This window comes from Cibotium barometz, chromosome 34 (assembly GCF_041138505.1).
Source record: "Cibotium barometz isolate CiBa-2024 chromosome 34, ASM4113850v1, whole genome shotgun sequence".
NCBI lineage: Eukaryota > Viridiplantae > Streptophyta > Polypodiopsida > Cyatheales > Cibotiaceae > Cibotium > Cibotium barometz.
The window spans coordinates 45,119,021-45,131,830 of NC_141079.1; the positions used below are offsets into that span (position 1 = coordinate 45,119,021).

At 44.8% G+C, this 12,810-nt stretch overlaps 1 protein-coding gene across 2 annotated transcripts in view; it reads right to left on the reverse strand.

Moving 5' to 3' along the window:
* The window catches only part of LOC147619083 (putative mitochondrial import inner membrane translocase subunit TIM21), a 75,175-nt gene extending 63,922 nt beyond the window's left edge, over window positions 1–11,253 (reverse strand). The window contains exons 1-2 of one of the 2 annotated variants that reach the window (XM_086774287.1): window positions 11,098–11,253; window positions 10,449–10,676 (exon numbers count right to left, since the gene is read on the reverse strand). In XM_086774287.1, coding sequence (XP_086630413.1) covers window positions 10,449–10,676; window positions 11,098–11,100 — 231 coding nt within the window. In that variant the 5' untranslated portion in view covers window positions 11,101–11,253. Of the gene's footprint in view, window positions 1–10,448; window positions 10,677–11,097 lie in introns of those variants that run through there. The other variant, XM_086774288.1, reaches the window with a different exon arrangement.
* Between the last annotated feature and the right edge of the window lie 1,557 nt (window positions 11,254–12,810).

Consider the following 12,810-nt stretch of genomic DNA (forward strand, 5'->3'; position numbering starts at 1 on the left):
CATGGGCCCACACAGTCTGTCTGCATACATCTCGATCCTCAGTGGCTGGCTCCACTGAAAGCAAGTCACTATAAAAAGCAGTGGCAATGGCTCTGATCTCCCCGAGCTCAGTAGCTATCGATCCATCCGGTCTACCAAGCTGGCGAACCCCTGCTCGCGCATGACGGGGTCCAGTGATCTCAAAAAAACTCCCGACAAGTCTGTAGTGTGAGCTGAAAGTACTCCCGCACAGATTTCCGAAGAAAGACAACAAAACCGAGAAAAGAACGAAGTTGTCTTACTGTCTGCGGTATTGACCAAGCCAAAACCTTCTGAACTCAGTCACAGTCAATGCTCAGCCCGTCTCTTGTGATCTTGTGTCCCAAGTAAATAATTTCCGTCATAAAAAACTCACATTTACTTAATTTAGCATACAGTCGATTCTATCTTAAAATAGTCAAGAAAATCGTGAGGTATCTAACATGATCCTCGAGAGTTCGAATGTAGACTAAAATATCCTCGAGGAACACAACCACGAACTTTCCCAAATGTTCACGAAAAAGATTGTTCATTATTTGCTATAAAGTGGCTGGAGCATTGGTCAATCCAAAAGGTAATACAAGAAACTTGTAATAGCCATACCTAGTCCAAAAGGTGGTTCTTTCAATGTGCCTTTCATGAATACATATCTGGTGGTAGCCAGTACATAAATCTATCTTTGTGAAATACTTTGCTCCCACTAAACAATCAGGTCATCTGATCTAGGGAGAGGATAGCAGTTCTTGATTGTCACTTTGTTCAGTCTCTTATAATCCACACATTCACCAGGTGTTGTCCTTTCTCCTAAGTAACACAGACGCACCCCAAGGTGATATACTTGGACAGATCTGACCCATCCTCAAATAATTTGTGAGTTGTTTGGCCAACCCATCTTCCTCAGCCTAGCTCAGCCTCCTGTAAGGCGGAATGCTAACAGGTTGAGCACCATGGACTAGATCAATACGATGATCCACTGCCCTTTTGGGTGGTAAGCCCGATGGCAGCTCCTTATGAAATACATCTTGAATCGAGTCAAGTAACTTCTTTATTTCTTTGCTTTCAAACACACTTAATTCATTAACATCCATAGTAGGTACGAGAAATGAAGAAAGTAGAATCAAGACACAATGGAAAGAAATATACAAAGAAGAATCCATTATATTTCCAAAATCAACGGTATTTACAAGAGGTCTCTGAGAGGGATGTATACAATCACCTAGGATACAATACTGGGTGTTCCTATGTTCAAAAGAAAAACCAATAGCAAGTCTACATGCTCTAGGTGCATAATATAGCACTCCAGAATATCTTTGTAGTCCTGAATCCGGATCGGTAGCTTCTCCACCTTTCGATCCCACACTTGCCAACCCACAGTAAGGCGTACCTCGTAGGTATGATCGCTAGCCGTCGTGGCCAGACCCAGCTTGTGCACAAGTTTGTAATTAATAAAGTTATGTGAGCTTCCAAGGTCTAGAAGAATGTGAATTCTATGGCCATTCACTTCTCCATAAACTCAGAGAAGATCGTGCAGACCAAAAACCTTAGTTGAACAGACAATCAGAACATGAACTAGGGTGAGAAAGTACAGTGACTGAAGTGATAGAATGTGCAGTGGAAGAAGGGAAAGTGGAAACACAGGCGAGAACCTGCTCTCAATATCATCATCAAAAGGAATACATGTCCCGAGAAGAAGGGGAGAAGACCTCGTATGTGAGAGACTGCAAGCAATGTAGAATGAGGGAGGCAAGCCAGCTATATATATGCCCATATGAAGGCAGCCAACTAGGAAAAAAGTCCTCCACAACTAGAGAAAAATAGCCAAGACTCCATAAAATGGGGAATAATATGGGATAACATATGTGAGCGGTGACCAGCCCCTCTAGCTAACATGGTCAACCTTAGAGGCTAAAATATGACACCAAACAGGAAGCCAGCAAGAAGGGGATGATTTCTAACACCCCCTCTCAGCATCAGATGCTGAGTGAAATCCAAGAAGCCAAAGACGCCGTCCTCGATCATAGATGAAAGACTGCAGAAACAGATACCAAGAAAGCTCCACAAGCAATCTCCTCAGCAACTTAGCTACAAAAGCAATATAACAAGTTGCCAGGTACACCGCTCCTCTGGAAGAAAACAACCATGTAGGCTGCGATATGCTACTCCAAATAATGGTTCCAAACCCAAGTGTAAGAACACTCCCCGAAGTCGAATATCGTGTATCCAGCTTGAAGAACGTATGAAAAACCTCATAACCAACCAAGATCAAATCCTATATATAATCAATCCTAGGAGAAGCAAGGTGCTCCTCACTGGAACCCTCAAAAGAAAGAGTCAATCTGCTCCAACTCTGTACCAAGAGTAGCCAAATGCTGTACAAAAGCATCCTTTGAAAAGATCGGCATTGCAATATGTAAAGACTCTGTAGAAAAGATGGGGTCTATCTGCTCAAACTCCGTACCATGAGTTGCCCAATGATGTACATAAGTACACGCCACTAAGATGGGCATCGCAAGATGAAAGGACTCCACATCCCCCTCTGAAAAAAGATGTCGTCGGACAGGTACAAGCCCAACCTAATTCTGATCCAAACCCAAAAAACTCTGGAAGTACCACTGTGCCCTAGGCACGGTTAGCAACCACAGATCCAAAGCATCCCACAGGGTCCAAAAAACCATCCTCCAAAACAAACCTGCAGAACTGGCAGGGGGAGGGGCATCCTCAGAAGCATCACAAAGAGAGGCAAAGGAAGACTCCTCACAATGAGGAAGGGAAACAGGAATATAAACTGCAGTGGTAACAAAGTCCTCAAAAGCATCACTGATAGCAGAAGACCGTTCCATAAGTAGAATTAGATCCCAAGAATTAGCAACAAATAAATAATCCATGTGAAAGGATCACACCTCAAGGGCAAAACACCCTCCTTGTTCTGCAAACACTGCAAAGAACACAAGCTCGGACAAAATAAACTCTGCTCAAGATCTCTGAAAAGATCACTACTCTCCTCCAAAATCTGTAAACTCATGTCACAGAAGAAAGTCTCCATAGATACAAACAGCTCCCGAAACTGATCCTCAAGTGAAGTAGCTAGAGAAGGGCCCCCTGTGAGTGTAGAAAACTCCTTTGGGAAGTAAAACGCAGCCAAAACACTTATGTCCAACAACAAAAAAAGCACTCCACCGCCAACAGAAGGCAAGAAACACAAAGAAACCGGGTAACTGTGTAGGCCAGGAACAAAACACAAGTATATATGCCCATATGAAGGCAGCCGACTAGGGAAAAAGTCCTCCACGACTAGGGAAAAATACCCAAGACTCCATAAAATGGGGAATAATATGGGATAACATATGTGAGGGTTGACCAGCCCCTCTAGCTAACATGGTCAGCCCTAGAGGCTAAAATACAACACCAAACAGGAAGCCAGCAAGAAGGGGATGATGTCTAACATGAAGTACCTATCAAAGACAACTAGTTGACTGCCTTCGTCTTGGGTCCTGCATGGGTCTTAGCACCCTTCTTCTTCAGGCACTCGTTACGCATGTGTCCTTTTTCTTCGCAGATGAAGCAACGTCCCTCCTCCTTGAGCTTCAAAGCCTTGAGGCGACGGTTTTTCTTCACTAGAGTCGAAGTAGAATTCTTCGAAGGTTGGTCCAAAGACTTTCCTTCTGTCGTGCTAGTCATCGACGCAGAGAACTTCCTTTTGTGCTTGTTCCCCTGCTCGGTTACGAACTTGGTTTTGGAAGAGACCATCGTATCATCGTAGATACATGCAAAATGAATGGTCTCGTCCAGCAAGCCTCTAAATTTTTGGAGGTAGACCTCATAAGTGAGGTTCTGCGAGGTCAAGGTCAAACTGGCAAACTGAGAAACTATATCGTAGTCATCCTCCTTCTTGAGGAACTCTTTCTTGAAGACTTCTTCAATCTACGTCCAAGTTGTTGGTTTAGGTTTGAGTTCTTTCCACCAGAGCAAAGCTTTGCCCGAGAGGAAACCTGCTGCCAATTGAATCTTTTTGTCATCGCCATATGGATGAAACTGGAAGTGGACCTGCCACTTATGTAGCCACATGTCCACAATCTCCTTGGTATGTTGCTTTTTCTCGCCCCCAAACTGTTCCGGAGTAATGTTGGGGCCTAAAGCAAACGCCAAGGTATCCATGCCCGAGAGAGTAGACAAGGTAGTTGTCAACAAAGAGATGGAATTTTGCAAAGTCTGCATCTGCGCGGCGACCTGTGCCTAATGCTCCGTGAAAGAAGAATCGAAAGCCACTTTAAATTCTCGAAAATCAGATTTAGTCACAAAATCTTCGAAAAGATCGCCATCGGCAGTCTCAGTAGCCAACAGGTCTTTACGTTTGGAAACGGGTTCCATCTCCAATTCTTGGGTCGACATCTCGAAGTAGGAAAGTGAGAGAAAAACTTGGCTGCAAGCAAGAGATGGTGCACGAGAACTCCCGGAGAAGTGTTGTGCTGAAAACTAGACGCCCAAGCTGGGTTTTTAAAGCCCACAAAAGCTTTTGTGCTTTTTTGCTTTTGATTTTTTTTATTTTATTTTTTTTACATATAGGATGGCTTTATGTAAAAGCCATGCATCAAACATGGAAAAGCCACACTTTTTTTGTTTAAAAAAACATGCTGCTTTCGGTTTTTTTTTATAACCCACGCTAGGCGTGTTTTTAAAAAAACATGCTACCCACGTTTTTGGAAAAACATAAGGTTTTGTTTGTTTTTTTTTTTAACGAAAAGCAGTCACTTAGACCAAAAAAAAAATCATAGGCTGAATTCGGCAGCCACCTGTCGACTGCGAGGGAGGTCTTCGCCGTCACCCACAAACAGCAACGGCACCGCCTAACTACAGGCTGTTTCATTGCTTCTGCATGCCCGACAAACTAGCCGCCTGCACAGCCAATAACTCTCTCTCTCTCTCTCTCTCTCTCTCTCTCTCTCTCTCTCTCTCATTCACACAGCCGACTGACTCTTGCTGGTTCACACAGCTGACAGGCTCTTGCTTCTCTCCTTGCCAAAAACAAAGGCTCTTCTCAAGCAGTCTAATCAACCCTTACTAAGACCACAACCCAAACGCAGGTTCCAATGATGCAAACATAATACCATACGCTGATTTTTGAAAAAAAAACAGCAGTATTTATGAAAAAAAAAATAGCATCTCGAACTCATACCTCTTTCTTCTCTACCTACCAACTTGCACGCTCTTCGAGGCATGCTCTAATACCACTGTCAAATCCCCACGGATCTCCTCGTAGAGCAATCCTGAAACACAACTCGAAACCCGCAAAACAAAGCCAAACAACGTGAAGGGGGTGCAAGCCTGACTCACCACCCAACCATGACAGCCGTGGGCAAAACCCACAAGTCTTGCTTGTCCCCACCGAGCCACGAGCTGAGCTAACTAGCAAGACACACCAACCAATCTCTACCCCGTGACGTCCCATACCGCCACGGAGCTACCCTCGCAAGCCTCGAGACTGCTGCCGGCCTTGGCTGCATGAAGCAGGTGCACGTCTACACTAGATCCAAGCGCCTGACCGTAGAGCTCTCACAAAGACTCGCGAAACTCTATGACCAACTGACTAACCTTGGCCACCCTTTTATAGGCTCTTGGCCGGTCACCGGGTGTCCTAACACTTGGGCGGCCGCCCGTCTATACTTGGGTGCCCGCCTGTCAGTCTATCCCTAGCCCAACTCGCCAATCAGCTTGCCTAGCTCCAAGCTTCCCCAAGCCTTGAAGCTAGTCTTGTGTGCGTGTTGCACACGGTAGATACACTCTCTGCAAATGACACCATTGTGGCGAGAAAGGCCACAATTGGAGGAAATGTCCTTAGCGGAGCACCGAGAAAGGTGCAAATTCCTCAGCAATAACTGAGAAGACTCCAGCTTTTGTGCACTTGGAGATTATGGGCACCGGAGTTTCATCTTCTTTGAGCAAGGAGGCGGTTGGACTCACCACTAGGGATACTCGGGAGTGGATTCTAGACAGTGGTGCTTCCAAGCACATGACTCCTTCCAGAGAGTTATTACAGGATCTTCGAAGGCAAACAAATCACATCTTTACTATTCACAATGAGGGCAAGTTGGAGATCGTTCCCGATGGCAAAGGGGGGAAGCATCCCTTCCACGTTCTTTATGTCACATCCCTTGGTTTTCATCTTTTGTCAGTGCATGAGGTTTGCAAGGCTGGCGTACATGTGGAGTTTGATGAGCATTTTGTTGCTCTCTGAGACAAAGCAACATGCCAGGTTATTTGGGAAGGCGGAGTGGAGAATGGGATCTACAAACTCTCAACACTCTCTCTTACAGGTTCTCAGTTAGGTGATTTGTAGCAGTTTCGTCATGACCACTTGACTGTGGATACGCTGCGGCGGGCTTTCCGCGACCAGATGGTGGATGGCTTGCCAGATGTTGACACAAGCAAGGACATTCCAGTTCTTGCGATCGTCAGAGTCAGAGGAGCCTTTACATGTGAACTATGCTTTGATGTCTCGTATCATTCGGAACAAAGAGCCCACTTCCGTTAAGGAAGCTCTTTCCCAGACTTGGAGGACAGCCATGCAAGTGGAACTGGAAGCCATTGAGAAGAATAACACTTGGGAATTGATTCCAAGGCCGTCAAAACGATCAGTCAAGTGGGTCTATAAGACCAAGTATACGTCTGATGGATTGGTGGACAAGCACAAGGCCAGACTTGTGGCCAAGGGCTATGCTCAGCGGCCTGGCATCGACTATGAGGATACTTTTGCACCGACAGCGAGGATGACCACGATTCGGACAGTTCTTGCCCTTACCTCTTCTTAGCGGTGGCCGGTATATCAGATGGATGTAAAATCTACGTTCCTTAATGGTGACTTGCAAGAGGAGGTGTATGTCCTCCAGGCTTTGAGGTTCCGAGATCAAAGGGGATGGTTCACACGTTACGGAAGACCTTGTATGGTCTTAAGCAGGCTCCTAGGGCTTGGAATCAGAAGATTGATTCCTTCTTTCTAAGGACAGGTTTTCAGAGATCAATTGCAAATCCTAACTTGTGGGCATTGTTTAATAACTTTAGTACTAAATTGAATTTTTCCAATGCATTTCACCCACAGACAAACGGCCAAACAGAAGTCTACAACAATTTGGCCTTTGATGTGCTGAAGTGTTATGTCCACGATCAGCAAGGTAAGTGGGAATCGTATTTGCCTTTGGTTCGAGCTGTTTTGAATGATTCCTTTCATAGTGGTTGAGTACTTTACGTACGGTGCGGTATGGTACATGTACGGTACGAGTATGTAAAGTACGCATCACGATAAGTACTTTAAGTACGTTCACGTTTTTTAGTATGTATGTATGTAAAATAAAAAATATCTAGCATCCATACAAAAATAGCATGAAAGACAATGGTGATGCTGAAATGAAAACTAATCTATTAACTACTAAGCAATGACCAACGACTAAAATAGTTAAAAAACCGGCCAAATAAGTGTTGTACATTGAACCTCATATTTGGTACGAAGACCTTATCCGTACGAGGTACGGTACGTATGGAGTATGAAAAGTACTAAAGATACTCATCGGATGAGAGAGTACGGAATGCAACTATGATTCCTTTTCTTTAGCTATTGACAAGAATCCATATGAAGCTGCGTTTGGAAGACCATTCCAATCGCTATTTACTAGAACCTCGTCTTCAATACCTGAAGCGAACAAATTGACGGAGTCTTACTAGAAGATTTTGGAGTTAGTAAAAGATAGGTTGGCTAAAGCACAAGAGGCCTACACTCAACAGGCCAACAAAGACCAAAGGGATATGAAGTTTTCAAAAGGTGATTGGATATATCTTCGGATCATGAAGCAAAGGTTGAAACAGGTGGACAAGCGATGCCCAAAGTTGTCATTCAGGAGCTTCGGATCTTTTCCCATCCAAAGAACGATTAGCGAGGTTTCAATGAGGTTGAAGCTACCTCCGAGCTAGACTATGCGCGATGTGTTCCATGTTAGTTGGTTAAAACCATATGTAGGTCTGATCCCTTCAAAAGTGAAAGACGAAGCGAAACCAGACATCATTGATGAAGCTGAAGTGATGGTTCCAGAACAGATCCTTTTGCACCGCTTTAAGCATGGCTCAGGCTGAAGACAAAGACAGTTCCTCACAAAGTTTCAGGACCGAGGGATCCACGAAGCAGTATGGCTTGGCAAGGAGTTCTTCGACGACTATCCAGCTTTATTGACGGACTACTTGGCAGCTATGCAGCTTCCGTCAAGTTAAGCAAAAGGGGATGTCACGTACATCCCGCACTTGGATACCACGTAGACATATTTGAACAAGAAGGTGCAGGACCTGGAGTGCAAAACTCGTCCCATTGAGCCCAGTCTGGGATGAGTCAGCCAGGGTTCCACTCCATGCATCCAAGGTCAAGGTGCATTGTCCTCCTACACATGAGGCAGTGCCAGTCTGCGCCATGAGTCTCCCTCTGGAATGATGTCAGTTGCTCTGTGTGTTTGGTCTGCGACCAGATGTCAGACAGCTGTATAGAGTATGCAGGTTTGAACTTTGCATGTAGAAATGGGGCCAGCCCATAGGGCTACCCCAAGGCTTAGGTTTGCATTCATAGAGTGAGCATGGGCGAGGTGTAGAACCATCCCCAAGGGGCCAGGAGGGCCCCAGCTGTGCCCACCAGCCATGTTGAGGGCTGGAAGGGGCTGTCGGCCAGCCCTAGGGCCTGGGGACAGCCAGCCGACCGGGCACCCAAGCCTAGTTGGCTATCGGCCAGGTGTGGGACAGCCCACACTGGCTGCCCAACAGCTTTTGGTCCATGCACAGGGCTGCCCAGCAGCCCAACATGTATGCGCAAGATGGACAAGCCTTTTAGGTGTGAAAACGTTGAGTTTTATTAGCAAAAAGTGCCACTTTATCTAGTCGTGGAGTTTGCTGCTGGCCGACTCCTTTAGTAGACAGCCAACTACATGAAGGGTATATAAAGCCCAACCCTACCAAGCGATTCATTCATCTCGTATCTCACAAGGTGCTGAAGCTACTCAAGGGCCTGCACAGCCAAGGGAGAAGCTAATGCAAGGGTGAAGGTTGAAGGTCAAGGGCAGAGAGTTATCTCAGCCAAAACAGGTTCAGTCAGTCTTTTGGCATAGCGTTATCTCAGCCAAAACAGGTTCAGTCAGTCTTTTATTTTCAGATTTTGTATCATTCTAACAAAAGCAAATACACCATTCATGGTGGGGGCCCTATAGAGGGTATTCGGGACCCAATACTCTGTCCTCTTCTCCTTTCCTTTCTCTCTCTCTCTCTCTCTCTCTCTCTCTCTCTCTCTCTCTCTTTTCTACACATCTATTTTCAGTTTTGTGCGTTATTCTCGTCATGAACGATTGCTGATTTTCTGAGCATTGAAGTTACCGGTCTCCTCATAAATTCTAGCATACTTGATGGCATTCTCAAGCATTCTGCTATGGTTATTTCTCACTTGGAGTCTGTGATCTTGGGCAAGTCCACGAATAAAGAATTTGCATAAAGTAGCAGCATCCATGTGCCTTGCTCAAGACTGCAATTCCCTAAACCTCTGTAGATAAGTGTCAAAAGATATGTTGCGCATATCCAAGCCTACAAACTTGGCCACAACATCAAACTCGTCCTTTGCTTGGAGGAACTCATCGTGAAACTGCGCCTCAAAATCTGCCCAAGTAGTGGGTTTATCCCTGAGTTCTCTCTGACGAATAAGAGCTTTTTCCCTTTCGGGAGACCCCTCACAGTCTCAATCTTCCAGGCATCTAGGAAAGGGTGAAACTCGAAGTGCACATTCCATTGGTTGAGCTGGGAGTCTACAACCTCCAGTGTTCTCTCATTCTCGCCCATAAAAGCATGTGGCGTGAAAGAAGGCACAACAATAACCATACCTAGAGTAGGGGCTGATCCAAGCCCTCTGCACGAGTATCACCTGGTCCCACAACTGCTGAATATCAGCCTGTTAGTTGGCCCGGAGTTTGGTCATTTGCTCCTCAAGTAAGATTTCTCCACTCCCCCTTCAACCTCCCCAACCTCAATAGGCACCCCATCAGATTGAGGGTGCTCCTCATGGTCCAATAGGTCATCATTAAAGCGAAGTGCAAGCTCCATTGAGAAAAGTTCACATCATGAATCCCACATGCAATCTAGACTGTATACTTGATAAGGGCCAATATGATTGCCCATTATATGTACATTGTGAGAGACATGACTATCTCAATGTTTGCATTTTGGAACGTGAACCACCATGATACACTTCCCTCACATCTTTAAGCAGCAGGGTACACTCACCCACATGGTATTAAAGGGCACACCCAATCAAACTTCAACAAAGAGAGACAAATAATCACCACTTTAACTTGCCCTAAAAAAAAGCTTCAGTTACTTTCAAAATATATAAAAAAACAAGACACTAAGAGGTCATTTCAAACCTCTTGTTTTGCTCGCCGGCTGGTGGAAGGTTGTGTTGAAAGGAACTTTGGAGAGTCAAGTGATTCCCTCTCACTCCGAACCAACCAATACTTAGCCATCTGGCCCTTCAATGGATGCACATGTGCATACTTTATTGTGTTTTTTGCAGCTACACTGGAATGAGGATGACTTGATGACCTGTAGCTTGCTTGAAATACATAGTAGCACAGTCGTCGTATCCCTCTTCCCTGATTTCAGCCCAGGGAAAATTCAGTTGTTTTATTTTAAAAAAACAAGTCTGAACCTGCTCTAAGACAGTTGAGTTACTTTTGTTGTCCTAGACAAACTTTTTCACACTATCCTACAAAGTGCAAAGGAGGTGAGACAATGCACATACATATACACATTGCTGTTAAGAAAGACTGATATTCCCAATAGTGTCACACCATAGCTTGTCAAGTGTGGTGGTCTACAAGACTCACTGCCAATGAGAAAGATGGCTCTGCTAATTTCTAGTGGCCTAGCGGACAACCCCACCCACCGACCCCACCCCCCCCCCCCCCCCCACACACACACACACACAGGACACGAGACAGGAACTACACAACGTAAAAAGAAAGAGCTGATGAGGAGAGGAGGAGGGAGAGCCGGGCGGAGTTGTATACATACCATGTTGAGCTGCAACCATGTGCAGGCGCAATTTCTCTCGAAACCCTTTGAAGGTGGGACTTGCGAGTGCAGATTAACAGTGCGATCACGATTCACCCCAGCGAGCGACTGATTCGTTTTGCTTCCTTTTTACCATACTAGGTTATGCAGCGTGGGAGCGGTCAACTTCCAAGGATGTTATGGACGGTGGACCAATTTTTGAGCGGGCATATGTACATGGCTCAACCACCATCCTAGTGGTCTTGCCAACAAGGACACCTCATTTTGATCGTGGATTGAAGGCGATGATGGGCGCTTATTGTTTCTCAGATCTTCTTGGATCATTTTTTAGTTTTTGGTCCTGAGACGGGTATGGTATCGCCCGCAACAAATGCATATGAAATGTTGTACAAAAGTTTGGATGATACCTAGTGAATATGCCGAGGGCAAATACATGTGAAATGTTTTAAAAAAGAGTACATGATATCTAAGTGGTCAGAGATTGTCGTTCCTTTTAAGGACATCTTATCTCGAAACTCTTTTTAGCTTTTTTTTGCTGCCATGATGCATTGACCGAGATGGAAGGGACTAGGCTTTTACTCATGTGCAAAAGGGGACTAAACCGCAAGTGAGATAGAAGGGACAAGGCTTTAACTCGTGTGCAAAAGGGAACCGAACACCCAAGCACAAGTGAGATAGAAGGGACAAGGCTTTAACTCGTGTGCAAAAGGGAACCGAACACCCAAGCACAAGTGAGACAGAAGGGACTAGGCTTTAACTCGTGTGCAAAATCCCCACCAAACCTTTTGCAAACTCTCTCTCTCTCTCTCTCTCTCTCTCTCTCTCTCTCTCTCACACACACACACACACATTATTTTACGATATTTCTCGTTTCACTTTTAAAAAACTAAAATCTCTCTCTATATAGAAAGAAGACTATGATTCACTGGTAGTAAGTATATGCAGGTAGAAATAAGGGCTAGCTTGGGGTTAAGGTGTAAATGATGGGAGATAGCGAAGGTGAATGCGGGGTGCATTTATCTCTTTGTCCCCTCTACATCCTACCTCCCCGTCATCACACACACACACACACACACTTTTTGGCTCTATGACAGGTTGGGAATTGTTTTGGGACAAACGTTTTTGCCATTTGCAGTTTTTAGGGAGAGAGAAAGTGTTACTTCTTTTGGGGTTGGGGGGAGAGAGAGAGAGGGGGGGTGGAGGCAGAGAGGAAAGATACTAACAGAGAGAGCATGTTTATTGCATCTAAGAGTGTTATGTGTGTAGGCTAAAAGAAGGAAATTGTGGGTGCTTCTTTATTGCATCTGAGAGTGTTATGTGCACAAGGTTAAAGAAGGAAATTGTGGGTGCTTCTTTGTGCAATGAGAGGCACCTTGATTGTACATGCTATCATTGTATCTTCTACAAATTTAAGTATCATATCTAGCCACATAGATAATTTAAAACCCTTGAATTTTCTTGCAATAGAAAATAATAGGGGGCATAAGTGATTATAGGGGCTTGACAAGGAAAAGAATTCACACGATGATGATGACCTATATTTTGCAATAGGAAATTGTAGAGGACAAAAGTGATTACAAGGGATTCAAGCTACAAGGGCTAATGTTTTTCATGGGATTTTTTACAACCCATTTATAGTTTGCTACACTTTGGATGGTTGTTAGTTGCATGTGTTGTCTATGTATACCTTTGTCGGTTACTATGTGGCATTTT